Raw genomic sequence first — 22,577 nt, forward strand, 5'->3', positions numbered from 1 at the left:
TACAAATACAGAGACAGACAGACACAGACTCATGCAGACTCAAATACAAAAACAAGCAGACAGACAAACGGACACTCACGCACGCACGCATGCACGCACGCACACACACACAGTTCAATTGGTCCTCCAGGCCTGCCTTTGATGCAGCTAACTGCATAATGATGCTTTCTACTCACCCCTCCTTTATCTCTCTATCTATTCTCTCCTCTTGAATCACCTCTTCTTTCTCTGTTAAAGAGATGTTATGGCTATAATGGTAGCAGGAGTTATACAGTATCTATACCATTGTGCTGGTGTGTTATAGATAGCTTATAGTAGTCATATTTTTGTGGACCGGGGTACTAAATGTTTGAAGAAATAGTGGGATTGTAAGTCGCATTGGATAACAGCATCTGATAAATGACTAAAATGTCAATGTAATAATCAGAGTGTTATTTCCTACCACAAGTTTCTTCATAATGAAAAGTCCATCGGACCACATTGCTCTCGCTGCTCTATCAATCATCGCAGTGCGAAGCAGCTAAACCAAACTCAATACCTTCAATAAATAAAGAAATAGCTGAATCAATTCTCTCCTACCACTCCCTCAAACGCATGGACTCACTCATTCAATTATATTATAATTTATTACAGTAACAGACAGAACTGCATACAGAAAATAAAATAAGAGTAGGCTAGCTACCTAACCTGGTCTATAACTAACACAGGGCTAAATCAGAGTAGGCTAGCTACCTAACCCAGGTCTATTACAAACACAGGGCTAAATCGGAGTAGGCTAGCTACCTAACGCAGGTCTATTCCAAACACAGGGCTAAATCAGAGTAGGCTAGCTACCTAACCCAGGTCTATTCCAAACACAGGGCTAAATCAGAGTAGGCTAGCTACCTAACCCAGGTCTATTACAAACACAGGGCTAAATCAGAGTAGGCTAGCTACCTAACACAGGTCTATTACAAACACAGGGCTAAGTCAGAGTAGGCTAGCTACCTAACACAGGTCTATTCCAAACACAGGGCTAAATCGGAGTAGGCTAGCTACCTAACGCAGGTCTATTACAAACACAGGGCTAAATCAGAGTAGGCTAGCTACCTAACGCAAGTCTATTACAAACACAGGGCTAAATCAGAGTAGGCTAGCTACCTAACGCAGGTCTATTACAAACACAGGGCTAAATCAGAGTAGGCTAGCTATCTAACCCAGGTCTATTACAAACACAGGGCTAAATCAGAGTAGGCTAGCTACCTAACGCAGGTCTATTACAAACACAGGGCTAAATCAGAGTAGGCTAGCTACCTAACCCAGGTCTATTCCAAACACAGGGCTAAATCAGAGTAGGCTAGCTATCTAACCCAGGTCTATTCTAAACACAGGGCTAAATCGGAGTAGGCTAGCTACCTAACCCAGGTATATTCCAAACACAGGGCTAAGTCAGAGTAGGCTAGCTACCTAACCCAGGTCTATTCCAAACACAGGGCTAAGTCAGAGTAGACTAGCTATCTAACACAGGTCTATTCCAAACACAGGGCTAAATCGGAGTAGGCTAGCTACCTAACGCAGGTCTATTACAAACACAGGTCTAAATCAGAGTAGGCTAGCTAGGCTGATGACTCTGTAAGTGAGGCTGGATGAGACCTAAGTATAATTATAAGGCATCTTTCTAATCACGTATAGCATATTGACTCTATTAAATCTTCACAAATGTGTGTGTATCTTCACTGACAGTCTGTACCTTGCCACTATGTTGGCCTAATGCTTGTCACAGCCGACAACAGCAATTAACATTCAGGAGACTACACTAAGCCAAGCCGCGTGGCAGGATGGGATATGAGACAGTCAGCTAAATGTGCTGTGAATTGATTGTGAGGAGTTGACCCTCTAGGCTATCAATCGGCGTAGAGATTGTATTTAGAGTTCTCTGTGACATTAACTGAGCGTGTGTAGGATGCACGTTAATAGCGGTGGGATAGAAGTGGCAGTTGGTTGTGTGGGGAGAGATGCGCTAAGCTAATCGTCACTTGTGTGGAGAGAGATGCGCTAAGCATTTGTGTGTGTGTGTGTGTGTGTGTGTGTGTGTGTGTGTGTGTGTGTGTGTGTGTGTGTGTGTGTGTGTGCATTCTTCCTGTGTGTGTGTGTGTGTGTGTGTGTGTGTGTGTGTGTGTGTGTGTGTGTGTGTGTGTGTGTGTGTGTGTGTGTGTGTGTGTGTGTGCATTCTTCCTGTGTGTGTGTGTGCGCCAGTGTGTGCATTCTCACTGCACCATCAGCATCATTAATCTCATTTGCCTATAAGCAAATCATGGGATAGAAGTGGCAGTTGGTTGTGTGGGGAGAGATGTGCTAAGCTAATCGTCACTTGTGTGGAGAGAGATGCGCTAAGCTAATCGTTGGTTGTGTGGACGGGTGTCGTAATGAATGATAGTTAGGCTACTCTGGGAGCTGGGTTATCGAGCGTGTGTGTGCATTCTTCCTGTGTGTGTGTGTGTGTGTGTGTGTGTGTGTGTGTGTGTGTGTGTGTGTGTGTGTGTGTGTGTGTGTGTGTGTGTGTGTGTGTGTGTGTGTGTGCATCCCAACCGTGAAGCACGGGGGTGGCAGCATCATGTTGTGGGGGTGCTTTGCTGCACGAGGGACTGGTGCACTTCACAAAATAGATGGCATCATGAGGAAATAAAATGATGTGGATATGTTGAAGCAACATCTCAAGACATCAGTCAGGAAGTTAAAGCTTGGTCGCAAATGAGTCTTCCAAATGGACAATGTTCCAAAGCATACTTCCAAAGTTGTGGCAAAATGGCTTTAGGACAACAAAGTCAAGGTATTGGAGTGGCCATCACAAAGCCCTGACCTCATTCCTATAGAAAATCTGTGGGCAGAACTGAAAAAGCGTGTGCAATCAAGGAGGCCTACAAACCTGACTCAGTTACACCAGCTCTGTCAGGAGGAATGGGACAAAATTCACCCAACTTATTGTGGGAAGCTTGTGGAAGGCTACCCGAAACGTTTAACCCAAGTTAAAACAATTTAAAGGCAATGCTACCAAATACTAATTGAGTGTATGTTAACTTCTGACCCACTGGGAATGTGATCAAAGAAATAAAAGCTGAAATAAATCATTCTCTCTACTATTATTCTGACATTTCACATTCTTAAAATAAAGTAGTGATCCTAACTGACCTAATCCTTTACTAGGATAACATTTCAGGAATTGTGAAAAACTGAGTTTAAATGTATTTGACTGAGGTGTATGTAAACTTCCCACTTCAACTGTATATGGGTTTCATTCCTTTGACTCTGCTGTTCCATTTTCAATTGTAAAGTAGCAGAAGTCCCTGTGATAAAAAAGACATACACCCCAGTGGAGGTGGATGGCTCATAATAACGGCTGGAACGGAGCCAATGGAATGGCATCAAAACACATAGAAACCATGTGTTTGATGTATTTGATATCCTTCCACCAATTCCGCTCCAGACATTAACATGAGTCTGTCCTCCCCAATTAAGGTGCCACCAACCTCCTGTGATACACCCCCTTTTAACATTTTACTGCAGTGGGCTAAATCAGGGTCACACAGTGTTTCTTGCTCGAAAAAAAATCCACTTTGAAACAAACATATACACCTCACACACATGGTTATGGTCTTTAAAAAAAGAAGACACTTGTACCATGTCTGATATAGAGTTGAAATATATTACATTTTGAGTGTCACAGGTTCCAACGAGAGTGGCGCCCCTCCTCGGTCGGGCGGCGCTCGGCGGTCGTCGTCGCCGGCCTATTAGCTGCCACCGATCATTGTTTCTGTGTCGTTTAGTTTTGTCTGTCTGTTCCGCACCTGTTTTGTGTATGTCATTAGTGGGGACTCATTTAATGTGTGTTTTCAGTTGGGATTTTGTGCGGGATTGTTTATTGTCTACATTGTGTTACCGACAGTTTTGTCGAGCGATTTACCGGCTGCGCTCCTTGCGCCTTGTAATTATATTTTGTGTTTTATGGGCGCAGTTCAAAATACGTGAACTTTGTATAGCGCCCTGTGCTTTTCGGCGTTTGTGTGTGTCAGTTGTATTAAAAGACACTCACCTCCAGCACCTCTGTCTCCTGCATTTGATTCCGCCTATCCGCCAGTCCAAATCAGACGTGACATTGAGTTTGCATCTCAATATTACACTTTATATACATCACAGAAAACTGAAATACAACAAAACCGTTTGACATAGAAACACTGGATTTTCTTCTTTTACAATTTTTTTGTGTTTATTAATTATGAAGAATATTAATAACATTCCACCCGTGAGGCCACTAGAGGACGATTTGGTCATTTGACTGCAGGAAAGGGCTACTACTTTACTACTAAATAGATACTGTACATATACTATATATCCCCATTAAATTCCAATTAGACCCAGTTGAAACTGGAGCAAACATATCTTAAAGACAGTTGGAAGACAACATGAAGTACAGTATACAGTCGAAAACATAATAAATGTTTAACTAACTGAACACACCCCTGGTGTTTTAAAGGCCAAACATCTCCTTGGTACATTCATACCCCTGGCTGAGGCCTCCAACTAGAGCTGCTGCCATCAATATTGGTGAAGAATAAAATGCCCCTGCTAACGTTACAGCTGCCCCACTAAGTGCTTCCCATTGACAGTATTTCCACATCTCTTCTCTGATCTTTTCCTGTGCCTTCTCATAATCCTCATAGGTGTAGTACTTTCCTCCATTATCCTCCACTATCTGCTCTATCTTCCTCACCAGCTTTCTGACCTGAGTGTAGTTATTTCTCTTGACATTGATGATTGAGTGATATCTGTTCCCACAGCTTGTAACAAGTTTACGCAGCTCCTTGCTCTCTTTCAGAAACTCAGAAACTGATTTGCTCCCTATCTGATCTTCACCAGTGAACAGCACCATGGTGAACATTGAGGCATCTTCCCCAAAGTTCTCCTGGATCCACTTCACAGCGTTCCTTTCCTCCCCTGTGAACCTCCCCAGCCTGATCACCAGCAGGAACACATTGGACCTGGAACTGACATTTAGATGCATCTTTCTAGTTCACTTTTCATTTGATCTACACTCATTGTTGTGTCAAAGAGTCCTGGCGTGTCAATCACATCGATCTTCCACCCATCCACCTCTTCACTCCCTTTCTCACACTTTGCAGTGACAGAATCAGCTTTGGCCTCCACTTTAAACACCTCTCTCCCCAGGATAGTGTTTCCTGTTGCACTCTTCCCCACTCCAGTCTTACCCACCAGAACAATCCTCAGATCAGAGGGCTGCCCTGAATCTGCGGAAACAGATGAAAAGTGGGGGATGCTTGAGTTGATCATAAAAGCAAGCTTCTAGATAAGATAGAGAAGAACATGTGTTCTGTGTGCATGTGAAGCATGTGGATGCGTACCTTGACATTGACCAGTGAAGATTTGCAGGCACATTGTTATCAGCAATAGAATCATCGGAGTCCTTCCTCTTCCTCGTGCCATCTCAACAGCTACAGTGACCAACCAAAATCACAGAAACAGACAATTATGTCATTAGTAAGGTTGCAAAGTTCTGGTAAATTGTCCCAAACATCCAGGTTTTCCAGAAATCCCGGTTGTAAGATTTCTGGGTTCAGGAAGGGAAAAAGGGGAAATCCCATTATCGTACAACCAGGATTTCTGGAAAACCAGGGAATTTGGGGAAAATTACTGGAATTTTGCAACCCTGGTCATTACCAACAAAACCAGTCCACACTTCTACAATGACTCATCGGATAATGTATGGCCGCGTTCACAGATGGTTAAACCAATTAGAATTTCTTCTTAGCTGATTGATATAACGAACTAAACAATAGGCTTACTTTGCTTCACATCACCTGCCATCACTTGGTTGGAGAGTTATTTATCCAATAGAGCCCAGAGAGTGTTCTTCAATGGAAGCTTCTCTAACATGAAAATGTACAGTGCGTTGGGCCGTTGCTCTTCTCTATTTTTACAAATGATTTGCCACTGGTTTTACACGAAGCTAGAATGAATATGTATGCCGATGATTCCACATTCTACATGTCAGCACCCAAAGCCAGTGAGCTCACTGACATTCTAAATAAGGAGTTACAGTCAGTATCAGAATGGGTGATTAATAATGAACTGGTCTTTAATACATATAAACCTAAAAGCATTGTATTTGGTTCAGAACATTCTCTATGACCTGAACCTCAACTGGAGTTGTATATAAAGGTTGTGGCCATTGAGCAAGTTGAGGAAGCTAAACTCCTAGGTATAACATTGGATGGTCAATTATCATGGTCAAGTCATATTGACAAATTTGTTATGAGGATGGGGAGGGGTATATCTGTTATAAACATGAACTGTAGTAGTTGTTCAGGCTCTGGTCTTGTCCCCTCTTGATTACTGTCCAGTAATATGCTCAAGTGCAGCAAAGAAAGACCTAGAAAAGCTACATCATACATCATTAGCTGATCATGTATATCCTGTCTGATTTAACATATTCTGGTGTCTGACTCCGATCAGACCAGACAGTTACTGTACAGAGAAGTTGCAGGTGTGTCACTCTCACAACAATCTACTTTAAGGTTTATTGATCTAAGCTGGACACAATTGAACAAGATAAAGAATCTCTTGAGCAACATTATGATACCTAGACCTTACTATCCTAGCCTCGTACGATCATCCTGATCTTGCGATTCAATTGAATCTGCGTCGCAAAACTGAATGTAAGCCTGTTAGATCAGGATGGTCGTACGATGCTATTACTTTCCTGACCTGGAACATATTTGAGGACTATTTATTTGTTTAGTGGATATTGATGCCATTTGTTAAATAATTTAACGCTAGTAAATTGTTGTTAAGTTTGGATATTGGTTTGATATTCGGAGTTTACTTTTCAATACCTATTTGATAGAAGGTCCTGTGATGATTAAGGTGATATATGTATCTACACCGAACAAAAATATAAACGCAACATGTAAAGTGTCTGTCCCATGTTTCATGAGCTGAGATTAAAGATCCCAGATATTTTCCAGACGCACATAAGCTTATTTCTGTATTTTTGCACAAATTTGTTTACATCCCTGTTAGTGAGCATTTCTCCATTGCCAAGATAATCCATAGTGTGGCAAATGTATTTATAAAGCCCTTCTAACATCAGCTGATGTCACAAAGTGCTGTACAGAAACCCAGCCTAAAACCCTAAACAGCAAGCAATGCAGGTGTAGAAGCATATATCATGCTAAGGTCATATCAAGTTAAAAACAATACCCTGACACATGAAGTTTTTGAAAGTGTGTATGGAAACAGAGGTAGCCTGGTGGTTAGAGAGGCGAGCCGGCAACCAGAGGCTGGGTTGCCAGTTCGAGACACGGGTCCGATGGGAAAAATCTGGCGGGAAGTGAGCTGGCAACCGGAGGTTTGCAGGTATCAAATCCTAGATGCTGTTGTTCCCTTGAGCAAGGCACTTATCTCCCCGGGCACCCAGTGTGGCAGGCACCCCTGCACCTCTCCAAAATCTGTATGTGTGTCTTTTGGAGGGATTGGGTTAACAGAGGAAATAACATTTTGGTTGGACATTGTGGGTAATTGACCAATAAAGTGATCTTAATCTTACTAACAGACAAAAGGTAGTTACACTCTTAATTTATTTTTATTTAACAATTCACCAAATATATTAATCAGACCCATTTTGCATGTAGAAAACAGTGATAAAACAGACACAACTTTCTGTGTTGTTGACCCCATAAACATGTAAAAGGCTTGTTCCACATATAGAGTAAATTTTGTGTCCCTTTAATCTGCGGCCCGTGGAAACAGATAAGAAGTGGGGGATGCTTGAGTTGATTATATAGGCAAGCTGTGTGTGTGTGTGTGTGTGTGTGTGTGTGTGTGTGTGTGTGTGTGTGTGTGTGTGTGTGTGTGTGTGTGTGCGTGCGTGCGTGCGTGTGTGTGTGTGTGCTCGCATGGGATGCATGTGGATGTTTACCTTGACATTGACCAGTGAAGGCTTGCAGACACAATGTTAACAGGAACAGAATTGTCTGAAACCCTCCTCTTCCTTGTGCCATCGCAACAGCTGCAGCGACCAATCAAAAGCATGGAAACAGACGATGGTGTCAAACAAAATCAGCGGTGCGTTCAGTTTGACTCAACGTTTGCTACATTGCGTGGCGGTTTATCCTGAACGGCACATTTTCCCAAAACGGTGTTCACCGGTCTTCAACAGCCTTTGAGGTACGTTTGCTCCTGTTTGGTGAGTGTGGCCTGATCAATATGGGTGTGACTATCTGAAATCACAAAACTTAGCACACTAAATGGTAACTGCCCTCTGGGCCACCGTAATCACAACATTTTTCACCTGGTCGTTCAGTACAGTACCATTTCCGTTGAATTCAACATTGCACACTGTTCTGTCATAGTGAATGCAACCCATTCCACACTTCTACTGTATCAAAGAAGGTTTAGTATGGAGATGCCCAGAAACAGCTTCTCCAATATAAATCCCTGGTCACGCTTGTAGGCGATGTCATGGTGATTTTAGCTAGCTAAACTCATGCGCAGAAACACGTCATCGGGTCTAACAGTCGTGTTGGGCTGCACTGCGCATGTGCGGCTGTTTTTGATGAAAATGAAAACATGTCAGTTTGTCACTTTCACGAGGTTGGACTTATAACATGTTCAGCTACTTTAGACATTGTCTCGAATCTAGGTTGTGCCATTAGAAATCAAAATGAACAACTAAGGACAAATGTTTCACTTCTCTAGTTGACTTTCCAAACCCCAAACCCTGGTCTGGTCTGTTGAGTCTGCTTGCGAGGCGTTCCCAGAACTATTGGACTGCTGTGCCTCTGGGTTAGAAAACTCTGTGCTTCTACACAATGACTCTTTAGAGAATGTTCTAGCCTACCATTCTACCATTGCCTGTCTGGTCTTTGATCAGACCAGATAGACCTGTTCCTTCACGGTGGTATAATGTTATACTGTATGTACAGAGAAATCTGCAGGTGTGTCCCTCTCAAAAAGCCTATTTACTGTAAGGTGTGTTGATGCTAGATTGATCCACTGGAACAAGATACAGTACAACTTGAACTGCACCAGTTCTTGAGCAACATTTTGATACTTAGACCCGTTGCTACATTATTCTGACCTGGATCATCTTTGGTTTCTATTCCGTGAAACAAGTTCTCAGTTTCAGGTTAAACTAAAAAAACATTGGGCTATTCTTCTTTCACTGAGAAACACTATTAAACCAACTGGATGTCAATGCCAACATGTAATATTGTGATTGTCCAAGAAACAGGACTCTATTACAGGACAAAAATTGTATAATAGATTGTTGTACAAAGTTTAGCGCATTTTATTACTAAGGTAGTTAAGTTGAATACTCACTTTCACTGCAGTTAAATGGTCTGTGAATTGAGGTGAAGCAATGTGCTGTCCCAGTAACTAGTCAGTTCAAGCTAATCAAAAAGATTTGCTAGGCAAAACCCCAATCCAGATTAGATTAGAAAACTTAATTGTACATTAAGTTTACATAGAATGTTACTTACTGTCAATTATATTGAATGTGATTCCCTCTACAATGGAATAGATGGTAGCAGGGCAATATTAGAGAGAAATAGAGACAATAGACAATAAAGCTAAATACTATACATTCCAAGGCACTGATATCTGCATTTTTATATACTGTATTTATATGGATGTACAGATGTAGGATATTCATTTGATCACTCTTTTGTTGCTGTGAATTTTCTTGCACAATTGGAAATGCAAACTTGTAGTGTATTTGAGGTTTAAAAAACTTCTAAAGTTTCTAATTTCCACTGACATTTCAGACTCGAGTTGCCCTAACGAAAAATGTATCAAACCCTACAAAAATGTCCATTAATTATAATCGACCTAATAATTAACGTTTCCTGTTGCTGAAGGATTATTTTCCTGCTGTATAAAACTGGCTCAAATTGAGATACTACATCTGTGTGGTTTGGCTCTGGCCACATCTCTCTCCACCTGCCTCCACAGCAACTCAGACTGCCATTCTAGTCAGTATTTCACAGATTTCATTATTGGCTTCCATGGAATCAGCCTTCATCCATCCACCTTCCGTAAATTCTTGTTAATCTAGCTGCACTGTCCAATGTACAGTAGCTATTATAGTGAAAGAATGCCATGTTATTGTTTGAGGAGAGTGCACAGTTATGTACTTGAAAATGTATTATTAAACCAATTAGGAACACTTGGGAAGTCTTGATATAAAAATTTTAACAGAAATGCATTTTAACTACACAAGTCAGTTAAGAACAAATTCTTATTTACAATGACAGCCTGGGTTAACTGCCTTGTTCAGGGGAAGAACAACAGATTTTTACCTTGTCAGCTTGGGGATTCGATCTAGTAACCTTTTGGTTACTGGCCCAACACTCTAACCACTAGGATACCTGCTGGCCCAGAAATGCAATGGTTCATTGGATAAGTCTAAAACTTTGCACATACACTGCTGCCATCTGGTGGCCAAAATCTAAATTGCGCCTGGGCTGGTATTGCGCCTGGGCACGCATGTTTTTTCTATGTATTATCTTTTACCAAATCTAATGTGTTATGTTCTCCTACATTAATTTAACATTTCCACAAACTTCAAGGGGTTTCCTTTCAAATGGTATCAAGAATATGCATATCCTTGCTTTACCTCCATCGCGATGTCCCCCAAAGGCCCCTCTGCTAACTTGCTAGCCCCGGTCTGCTAACTGCTAGCTTGCATGCCCCGGTCTGCTAACTGCTAGCTTGCTAACCCGGTCTGCTAACTGCTAGCTTGCCAGCCCCGGCGTGCTAACTGCTAGCTTGTTTAGCCCCGGACTACTAACTGTTAGCTTGTTAGCATCGGCCTGCTAACTGTCTGAATCGCCGTGTCCCCAGTCAGCCCAACCACTCACTGGACCCATATGTTCACTTGGCTACGCATGCCTCTCTCTAATATCAATATGCCTCGTCCCTTACTGTCCTGGTTAGTGACTACTGTCTTATTTCACTGTAGACCCTCTAGCCCTGCTCAATATGCCTTAACCAACCATGTTGTTCCACCTCCTACATATGCCATGACATCACCTGGTTTAAACGTCTCTAGATGCTATATCTCTCTCATCATTACTCAATGCTTAGGTTTACCTCCAATGTACTCACATCCTACCTTACCTTTGTCTGTACACTATGCGCCTTCGCTGTGACTCAGTTGGTAGAGCATGGTGTTTGCAACTCCAGCAAGGTGTGTGCAACGCCAGGGTTGTGGGTTTGATTCCCACGGGGGGCCAGTACAAATTATTATTTTTTTAAATGCATGAAATGAAAATTGAATGTATGTATTCACTACTGTAAGTCGCTCTGGATAAGAGTGTCTGCTAAATGACTAAAATGTCAAATGTATGCGTTGAATCTATGCTATCGTGCCCAGAAACCTGCTCCTTTTACTCTCTGTTGCGAACGTGCTAGACGGCCAGTTCGTATAGCCTTTAGCCGTACCCTTATCCTACTTTTCCTCTGTTCCTCTGGTGATGTAGAGGTTAATCTAAGTCCTTCAGTGCCTAGCTCCACTCCCACTCCCCAGGTGCTCTCATTTGTTGACTTCTGTAACTGTAAAAGCCTTCATTTCATGCATGTTAACATTAGAAGCCATCTCCCTAAGTTTGTTTTAGCACACTCTGCAAACCCGGATGTCTTAGCCGTGTCTGAATCCTGGCTTAGGAAAACCAACAAAAACCCTGAAATCTCCATCGCTAACTATAAAATGTTCCGCCAAGATAGAACTGCCAAAGGGGGCGGTGTTACAATCTACTGCAAAGATAGCCTGCAGAGTTCTGTATTACTATCCAAGTCTGTACCCAAACAATTCGAGCTTCAACTTCTAAAAATTCACCTTTCCAGAAACAAGTCTCTCACTGTTGCCGCTTGCTATAGACCTCCCTCTGCCCCCAGCTGTGCCCTCGATACCATATGTGAATTGATTGCCCCCCATCTATCTTCTGAGCTCGTGCTGTTAGGTGACCTAAACTGGGACCTGCTTAACACCCCGGCCATCCTACAATCTAAGCTTGATGCCCTCAATCTCACACAAATTATCAATGAACCTACCAGGTACAACCCCAAATCCGTAAACACGGGCACCCTCATAGATATCATCCTAACTAACTTGCCCTCCAAATACACCTCTGCTGTTTTCAATCAAGATCTCAGCGATCACTGCCTCATTGCCTGCATCTGTAACGGGTCTGCGACCAAATGACCACCCCTCATCACTGTCAAACGCTCCCTAAAACACTTCTGCGAGCAGGCCTTTCTAATCGACCTGGCCGGGGTATCCTGGAATGACGTTGACCTGATCCCATCAGTAGATGATGCCTGGCTATTCTTTAAAAGTGCCTTCCTCACCATCTTAAATAAGCATGCCCCATTAAAACAATTTTGAACTAGGAATATATATATTCCTTCGTTCACTCCAGACCTGTCTGCTCTTGACCAGCACAAAAACATCCTGTGGCGTTCTGCAATAACATCGAATAGCCCCCGTGATATGCAACTTTTCAGGGAAGTTAGGAACAAATATACACAGGCAGTTAGGAAAGCTAAGGCTAGCTTTTTCAAACATAAATTTGCATCCTGTAGTACTAAATTAAGAAAGTTCTGGGACACTGTAAAGTCCATGGAGAATAAGAGCACCTCCTCCCAGCTGGCCACTGCTCTGAGGCTAGGAAACACTGTTACCACTGATAAATCCACTATAATTGAGAATTTCAATAAGCATTTCTCTATGGCTGGCCATGCTTTCCACCTGGCTACCCCTACCCCGGTTAACTGCCTGGCACCCTCCACAGCAACCCGCCAAAGCCCCTACCATTTCTCCTTCACCCAAAATCCAGATAGCTGATGTTCTGAAAGAGCTGCAAAATCTGGACCCCTACAAATCAGCCGGGCTAGACAATCTGGACCCTCTCTTTCTAAAATGATCTGCCGAAATTGTTGCAACCCCTATTACTAGCCTGTTCAACCTCTCTTTCGTATCGTCTGAGATTCCCAAAGATTGGAAAGCTGCCGCGGTCATCCCCCTCTTCAAAGGGGGTGACACTCTAGACCCAAACTGCTACAGACCTATATCTATCCTACCCTGTCTTTCTAAGGTCTTCGAAAGCCAAGTTAACAAACATATTACCGACAATTTCGAATCCCACCGTACCTTCTCCACTATGCAATCTGGTTTCAGAGCTGGTCATGGGTGCACCTCAGCCACGCTCAAGGTCCTAAACGACATCATAACCGCCATCGATAAGAGACTTTACTGTGCAGCCGTATTCATCGACCTGGCCAATGCTTTCAACTCTGTCAATCACCACATTCTTATTGGCAGACTCGACAGCCTTTTTTTCTCAAATGTTTGCCTCGCCTGGTTTACCAACTACTTCTCTGATAGAGTTCAGTGTGTCAAATCGGAGGGCCTGTTGTCCGGACCTCTGGAAGTCTCTATGGGGGTGCCACAGGGTTCAATTCTCGGGCCAACTCTCTTCTCTGTATACATCAATGATGTCGCTCTTGCTGCTGGTGATTCTCTGATCCATCTCTAAGCAGACGACACCATTCTGTATACTTCTGGCCCCTCTTTGGACACTGTGTTAACTAACCTCCAGATGAGCTTCAATGCCATACAACTCTCCATCCGTGGCCTCCAACTGCTCTTAAACGCAAGTAAAACTAAATGCATGCTATTCAATCGATCACTGCCCGCACCTGCTCGCCCGTCCAGCATCACTACTCAGGACGGCTCTGACTTAGAATACGTGGACAACTACAAATACCTAGGTGTCTGGTTAGACTGTAAACTCTCCTTCCAGACTCACATTAACCTGTTGGGGCTAGGGGGTAGCATTAAACCCCAAGATGGGATTGCTAGCAAGGCTGGAAATTCAAAACATCAAAAATCTAATAATTTCAATTTCTCAAACAATCAACTATTTTACACCATTTAAAAGATAAACATCTCCTTAATCTAACCACATTGTTCAATTTTCAAAGAGGCTTTACGGCAAAAGCATAAAGTTAGATTATGTTAGGACAGTACATAGCCAAAAAAGTACAAACATCCATTTTCAATTCAAGGTCAGGCGTCACCAAAAGCAGAAACCAGCTAAAATTATGCACTAACCTTTGACAATCTCCATCAGATTACACTCCTAGGACATTATGTTATACAATACATGCATTTTTTGTTCCATCAAGTTCATATTTATATCCAAAAACAGCATTTACAGTCGCGGTGAAATTCTGAATTTTTTTCGCCTCAAATGCTTCCTTGAATTCAGCGTTACAATTTACAAAATTACTATTCGAAAACATTGGTAAATTATAATATTGTCATTCAAAGAATAATATATTATCATCTCGTAAATGCTACCGCATTGCCAGATCTCAAAATAACTTTACTGGGAAATCACATTTTGCAATAAACAGGGTACAATGCTAAGAACAATAGGCTAGGCTATACAGTTAGCATCATCTAATATCGATAATGAAATTGTTAATATCCCCTTACCTTTGATTATCTCCATCAGAAGGCACTTCCAGGAATCCCAGGTCCTCAACAAATGTGGTTTCTTTCGACAAAGTTCATAATTGATGTCCAAATAACTCCAAGTTGTTAGCGCTTCGGTAGGCTACTAAAAAGTAGGGCGGGGGGGAGGGGAAGTCAAGACGTAAAGTAATACAAATAATCGCTTATCGTTCGTTCAAACATGTCAAACGTTGTTTAGCATCAATCTTTAGAGACATTTTTAACGTGAAACATCAGTAATGTTTCAACCCGACCTCTCCTGTGTCTTGAAAAACGTTTTTGAAAAATGTCTCGCCTGACACGAACTCAAATGATTGCACAGGTGCGGGCAATAATGAAGTGACGACATCCCAGGGAGGTCAACTTCTCTTCCTTGTCATCCGGTCTCTGTTCATCATAGACGCTTCAAACAACTTTATAAAGATCGTTGACATCTAGTGGAAGCCGTAGGAGGTGCGAAATGAATCCTTTCTCACTGTGTTATCTATTAACAATGACTCAAAAGAAATAGTACAGCCACAAAATTATTTTTTTTTCTCAGGTTTTTGCCTGCCATATGAGTTTTGTTATACTTACAGACACCATTCAAACAGTTTTAGAAAATTCAGAGCGTTTTCTATCCAAATCTGGTAATAATATGCATATCCTAGCTTCTGAGTTGGTGTAGGAGACAGTTAAATTAAGCATCTCCAATCCAAAATGAAATCTAGAATCGGCTTCCTATATCGCAACAAAGCATCCTTCACTCATGCTGCCAAACATAGCCTCGTAAAACTGACCATCCTACCGATCCTCGACTTCGGTGATGTCATCTATAAAATAGCCTCCAACACTCTACTCAACAAATTCGATGCAGTCTAACACAGTGCCATCCGTTTTGTCACCAAAGCCCCATATACTACCCACCACTGCGACCTGTACGCTCTCGTTGGCTGGCCCTCGCTTCATACTCGTCACCAAACCCACTGGCTACTGTTTATCTACCTTTTTTTTTATTTCTCTTGCTCCTTTGCACCCCAGTATCTCTACTTACGCATTCATCTTCTGCACATCTACCATTCCAGTGTTTAATTGCTATATTGTAATTACTTCGCCACCATGGCCTATTTATTGCCTTTACTCCCTTATCTTACCTCATTTGCACTCACTGTATATAGACTTTTTGTTTTCTTTTGTTCTACTGTATTATTGACTGTATGTTTTGTTTATTCCATGTGTAACTCTGTGTTGTTGTATGTGTTGAATTGCTATGCTTTATCTTGGCCAGGTCGCAGTTGCAAATGAGAACTTGTTCTCAATGAGCCTACCTGGTTAAATAAAGATGAAATAAATAAAATATAATAAAAGGTCCTGAGCTACAGGCAGTTATATTTGGGTCATTTTAGGTGAAAATTGAAAAAAAGGGGTGGATCCTTAAGAGGTTTTAACCACCTTGCCAGGCAGGGCACTGGCACAGACCGTCCGGGGCTGGGCAGGCTTGCTGGAGTGTCACCAACCAGCCATCCCCCCTCTGCCATTCCCTACCACCCGCCACCGGCCCAATCCTCTTTACCTGCCTCACAATGCCAGGGATGCCCGTTGGAAAAGCTCTTCTGTTTTGGAGTCTGGCGAGAGAGAGACAGATGGGAAGCTGGGAAGAGGGAGGGGTCTACCCGGAGGTAAGGGCTCTCCTGGTGACAAGACACTAGGGCTGTGGCTGTGTACCTGCCGGCTGTGGAAGGGGAGGTAGTCAGCAGCAGAAGGTGTTGCTATCAGAGTGGAACAGAAGCGAGGTGGAGGTTTGATGTTGGACGTGTGAGAGGAGAGGAGGGGACTCCTTGCTGGGTTTCAGCTGGCTACTCATGCAATGCTGAGAGCAATGACATACTGTATCTCTCTCTCTCTCTCTCTCTCTCTCTCTCTCTCTCTCTCTCTCTCTCTCTCACACACAATATAAAATGAACAGTAAACAAAAGTTCCAAAGGAATAGAGACATTTCAAATGTCATGTTATGTCTATATACAGTGTTGTAACGATGTGCAAATACTTAAAGTACAAAAGTGGTGTTTGCTCTTCACTTGTTGTCCTTTTCTTGTGGAAACAGGTCACAAATCCTGCTGCTGTGATGGCACAGTGTGGTATTTCACCCAATAAATATGGGAGTTTATCAACATTTGATTTGTTTTCTAATTCTTTGTGGTTCTGTGTAATCTGAGGGAATATGGTCATACATTTGGCAGGAGGTTAGGAAGTGCAGCTTAGTTTACACCTCATTTTGTGGGCATTGTACACATAGCCTGTCTTCTCTTGAGAGCCAGGTCTGCCTACGGCTATGCTCACTGAGTCTGTACATAGTAAACGCTTTCCTTCATTTTGGGTCAGACACACTGGTCAGATATTCTGCCACTGTGTACTCTCTGTTTAGGGCCAAGTGGCATTCTAGTTTGCTCTGTTTTTTTGTTAATTATTTCCAATGTGTCAAGTAATTATCTTTTTGTTTTCTCATGATTTGGTTGGGTCTAATTGTTTTGCTGTCCTGGGGCTCTGTGGGCTCTGTTTGTGTTTGTGAACAGAGCCCCAGGACCAGCTTGCTTAAGGGACTCTTCTCCAGGTTAATCTCGCTGTAGGTGATGGCTTTGTTATGGAAGGTTTAGGAACCGATTCCTTTTAGGTGGTTGTAGAATTGAACAGCTCTTTTCTGGATTTTGATCATTAACAACAACCATAAAGGACAATGTGTTCTAAACTCAGCAAAAAAATTAACGTCCACTCACTGTGAACTGTGTTTATTTTCAGCAAACTTAACGTGTAAATATTTGTATCAACATAAGATTCAACAACTGAGACATAAACTGAACAAGTTCCACAGACATGTGACTAACAGAAATGGAATAATGTGTCCCTGAACAAAGGGGGGTCAAAATCAAAAGTAACAGTCAGTATCTGGTGTGGCCACCAGCTGCATTAAGTTGTGACCTGTTTTTGTTGGTTATGTTGTCGTTGTTGTGTCTAGGGGGGGAATATGGGGGAGGGAATGCTGACACCTCCAGGTAGGTGTTTGTCCCCCTGTGTGCTGAGGGTGTCCGGTTCTTGTCCAGTTCTGGCGTTTAGGTCACCACAGACTAGTACATGTCCCTGAGCCTGGAAATGGTTGATCTCCCCTCTAGGATGGAGAAGCTGTCTTCATTAAAGTATGGGGATTCTAGTGGGTCGATATAGGTGCACACAGGAGGACATTATCCTCTGTTGAGATCATTTCCTTTTGAATTTCTCTCTCTCTCTCTCTGTCTCACTCACACACACACACACACACATTGACTCTACAATGCCATAGCTGTAGTTGTTCATGACTGCTAACATTTGTTGGTTTCCACAAGACAACATTAAAATGAACCCCCTGAACTGCATTGTTTCATTTCACTTCCAGTGTTTCAACACTGATGTTCACCATGGAAAGCTGTGGGAAGCTGGCTCATTGAGATCTAAATATTTCCTTCACAGCCCTCAGAGGGCTAGTCTGTTTCTGACCATAAATGGGTGTGTTTGTTTGCCTGCACGTTTATGTACTGTATGATCAAAATGGTGTGTGTGCATGCGTGCGTGTTTTTGAAAGTGTGTATATTATATTGTACAAGGGTGCCTTCAGGGGTGCGCTCGTGTGCATATTTGTGTGTACAGCATGACAGCATGCATCGCTGCATTTCGGTCTGTCTGGGCAGAACCGACTCTCTCTCTCTCTCTCTCTCTCTCTCTCTCTCTCTCTTTTTTGTAGGAGTTATCCTCCAGGCCTGTCGTCTCTTCCCGGCTGGGGAGTCTTCTAGAAGGGGGCCCCTCTTGACCATCATGAAAGGGTTAGGAGCCAAACGCAACCGCCATCTGTCTGACTCCTGCGACCCCACCCAGGGCCCCCCGGAGCCCCTGTACTCACACCAGGCCTCCACCCTGCCTCGGAGCCCCTACCTCCTCAGCCCCACCAGCATGGACCACTACGGCACCATGGACCCTCGGCACTACAACCCCAGTATGGAAGCCCACAACAAGGGATCCCTACCACCGGACTACTCCCTCCCCCTCAACAACCAGCTGTCCAACAGCAGCACCTTCCCCCATGTCCACTACAACTCCCATTATGACCCCAGCGACTTCTCCCCGCCACAGGAGGACAGCATCGGCGGCATAAGTACAGGAACCCTGGGCACCTCCATGTCGATGGGGATGGGGATACATGGCATGAGCGGCATGGGGGGCCTGCAGAGCAGCCGGGGGGCCATGATCACCAGTGGTTCGGCTACAATCTCCGGCGGGGCCAAGATGAACCGGCAGTTGCAGCCCAACCTGCTGGACCAGTTGGAGAAGCAGCTGCCCGGGGGGCCTCGTGACGGCTTCAGCACGCTGCAGTTCCACCGGAGCACATCGGCCGCCCTCTCTGTCGCCTCCAAGCAGCGCACCGACAGCCCCGGGCGCATCCGTAACCTGGTGTGCTCCGTCCAGAAGCTCTTCGCCAAGTCACAGTCCATGGACGGTCACAACCTCAAGGGCGTCAACGGGCGTTCGGGGACGGGTAGCGGCAGTGGCGGGACCTCGTCCGGAACCGAGGACAGCGGGAAGCGGGACCGGCGAGCAAAGAGCAAAGACCGGGGCGGAGCCAAGTCAGACGGGGGCGGGACGGGCAAGCGGCGGCCACGTTCCAACATGTCGGGCTACTGGAGCTCGGACGACCTGGAGAACGCCGACCTCAGCAACTACCGCAACCGCATAGCCATGACGCTGGGACGCCCCACCACACATGCCACCCAGCACACCACCCACGGTATTACCTGCGATGCTCAGCAGGGGGCACTACAGCAGCAGCAGGAACAGCAGAGCCGCTACGTGGTCCACAGTGGCTACAACACCATTAGTTCGTCTAAGAGCAGCAACGAAGTCATGAAGTACCAGCAGATGCTGGCAGGACCCGGAGGTGGGGGAGGAGGGGGAGGAGGGATCAGCATGGGAGTGAACAGTAATGACTTTATAAAGGGAGGTTCGTGGTCGACGCTGACCCTGGGTCAGCCCAGACAGGTGCTGCAGAAGGGCCACTCAGCTACCCTAGACCGGTCCATGCTCAAGTCCAAGTCGTGCCAGCAGGAGCTTGCCTGCCACTACCTGCAAGTGGGCCGACAGGTGAGGATTATCTAAACAATTTCTGTTGTCAAAAGGTTATCATCATATCGGATGAAGTGCTGGACCTAAAAAAAATGTGGAGACAAAGAATAAAGCATAGTGCATACTTAAATACAAATATATTTACTGTCAAGACAGTTTGTCAGGTCTGACAAAGACCTGTTTGGATCAAAACATAAAACATAAAAGTACTGTATGTGTTGGACCATTTGAGTGTCAGGTTGACTATTCCTCCACTATGTCTCAGTCAGCTGTCTCGTCTTTCAGTTTGTTCCGTTTATTTAACTAAAATATGGCCATTTCTGCAAATGTTTTCTTTTATCAGCCTGACTTTATGTGCTGACATTTATGGCATACCACTGTAAATGGCACACACACTATTCCATGTGACATTAACATGCTGTTATATAAATGTCAGTTCCAAGTCTACCTATTGAATTGTTTTGACTTTGTTTTCAAGTTTCAAAGTAAAGATATTCAGGGAGGAGTTGGCAACAGCCCTGTAGCACTCTAATAATTGTATTTATTTATTGTGTAATCGATAAAACCATATCTATGGTCAAGAAAAGTAGAGTGGGAGTCCCTCAGTGATACATTTTGGATCCTCTTTAGCCCATACTGTAGATACTGTAGATTATAGAGTGAATACTGTAAAACAAATGACATTATGTAAACATTTTTATTATACTGTCACAATCATGTCAATATTCAGTGAGGGAAAAAAGTATTTGATCCTCTGCTGATTTTGTACGTTTGCCCACTGACAAAGAAATGATCAGTCTATAATTTTAATGGTAGGTTTATTTGAACAGTGAGAGACAGAATAACAACAAAAAAATCCAGAAAAACGCATGTCAAAAATGTTATAAATTGATTTGCATTTTAATGAGGGAAATAAGTATTTGACCCCTCTGCAAAACATGACTTAGTACTTGGTGGCAAAACACTTGTTGGCAATCACAGAGGTCAGACATTACTTGTTTTGGGTCATTGTCATGCTGGAATACCCATCCACGACCCATTTTCAATGCCCTGGCTGAGGGAAGGAGGTTCTCACCCAAGATTTGACGGTACATGGCCCCGTCCATCGTCCCTTTGATGCGGTGTAGTTGTCCTGTCCCCTTAGCAGAAAAACACCCCTAAAGCATAATGTTTCCACCTCCATGTTTGACAGTGGGGATGGTGTTCTTGGGGTCATAGGCAGCATTCCTCCTCCTCCAAACACGGCGAGTTGAGTTGCTGCCAAAGAGCTCCATTTTGGTCTCATCTGACCACAACACTTTCAACCAGTTGTCCTCTGAATCATTCAGATGTTCATTGGCAAACTTCAGACGGGCATGTATATGTGCTTTCTTGAGCAGGGGGACCTTGCGGTTTTCAGTCCTTCACGTCGTAGTGTGTTACCAATTATTTTCTTGGTGACTATGGTCCCAGCTGCCTTGAGATCATTGACAAGATCCTCCCGTGTAGTTCTGGGCTGATTCCTCACCGTTCTCATGATCATTGCAACTCCACGAGGTGAGATCTTGCATGGAGCTCCAGGCCGAGGGAGGTTGACAGTTCTTTTGTGTTTCTTCCATTTGCGAATAATGGCACCAACTCTTGTCACCTTCTCACCAAGCTGCTTGGCGATGGTCTTGTAGCCCATTCCAGCCTTGTGTAGGTCTACAATCTTGTCCCTGACATCCTTGGAGATCTCTTTGGTCTTGGCCATGGTGGAGAGATTGGAATCTGATTGATTGATTGCTTCTGTGGACAGGTGTCTTTTATACAGGTAACAAGCTGAGATTAGGAGCACTCCCTTTAAGAGTGTGCTCCTAATCTCAGCTCGTTACCTGTATAAAAGACTCCTGGGAACCAGAAATCTTTCTTATTGAGAGGGGGTCAAATATTTATTTCCCTCATTAAAATGCAAATCAATTTATAACATTTTTGACATACGTTTTTCTGGATTTTTTTGTTGTTATTCTGTCTCTCACTGTTCAAATAAACCTACCATTAAAATTATAGACTGATCATTTATTTGTCAGTGGGCAAACGTACAAAATCAGCAGAGGATCAAATACTTTTTTCCCTCACTGTAAATGGCATAAGGGTATAATGTCATATAGAAAAACATATCTGGGTTGCTGCTGCTTGCAGGGGGACTGGAGTAGCACGCTGGGCCGCAGCGGCGGAGGAGGAGGAGCCAATGAGATCCCATGTCGGCGCATGCGGAGCGGCAGCTACGTGAAGGCCATGGGCGACCTAGAGGACAGCGACGACTCGGACGGCAGCCCCAAGCCCTCGCCCAAAATGGCCGCCCGCCGTCAGAGTTACCTCAGGGCCACCCAGCAGTCTCTGAGTGACCAGCTACCGCCACGCAAGTAAGCTCAGTGCCAAAGTTTCATCACATGGACAGTGCATACAGAAAGTATTCAGACCCTTTGACTTTTTCCACATTTTGTTACGTTATAGACTTATTCTAAAATGGATTAAATAAAACAATTTCCTCATCAATTTACACACAATGCCCCATAATGACAAAGCAAATACAGGTTTTTAGAAATGTTTGCAATGTTTGCAAATTTATTTTAAAAATTATAATAATACCTAGTATTCAGACCCTTTGCTACTAGACTCGAAACTGAGCTCAGGTCCATCCTGTTTCTATTGATCATCCTTGAGACATTTCTACAACTTGATTGGAGTCCACCTGTGGTAAATTCAATTGATTGGACATGGTTTGGAAAGGCACACACCTGGTTATATAAGGTCCCACAGTTGATAGGGCATGTCAGAGCAAGAAGTCATGAGGTTGAAGGGATTGTCCGTAGAGCTCCGAGACAAGATTGTGTCGAGGCACAGATCTTTGGAAGGG

General features: G+C 43.7%; 1 protein-coding gene and 1 pseudogene across 3 annotated transcripts in view; one reads left to right on the plus strand and one right to left on the minus strand.

Annotated features, from left to right (window-relative positions):
- The window catches only part of LOC115150172 (disks large-associated protein 4-like), a 179,469-nt gene that overhangs the window by 113,349 nt on the left and 43,543 nt on the right, over nucleotides 1-22,577 (plus strand). For all 3 annotated transcript variants that reach the window (XM_029693164.1, XM_029693166.1, XM_029693165.1), the window contains 2 exons: nucleotides 18,327-19,717; nucleotides 21,860-22,083. In XM_029693164.1, coding sequence (XP_029549024.1) covers nucleotides 18,398-19,717; nucleotides 21,860-22,083 — 1,544 coding nt within the window. In that variant the 5' untranslated portion in view covers nucleotides 18,327-18,397. The remainder of the gene's footprint in view (nucleotides 1-18,326; nucleotides 19,718-21,859; nucleotides 22,084-22,577) is intronic.
- Nucleotides 4,468-8,213, minus strand: LOC115150173 (GTPase IMAP family member 7-like; annotated as a pseudogene).

Source organism: Salmo trutta, chromosome 16, assembly GCF_901001165.1.
Source record: "Salmo trutta chromosome 16, fSalTru1.1, whole genome shotgun sequence".
NCBI classification, from domain to species: Eukaryota; Metazoa; Chordata; class Actinopteri; order Salmoniformes; family Salmonidae; genus Salmo; species Salmo trutta.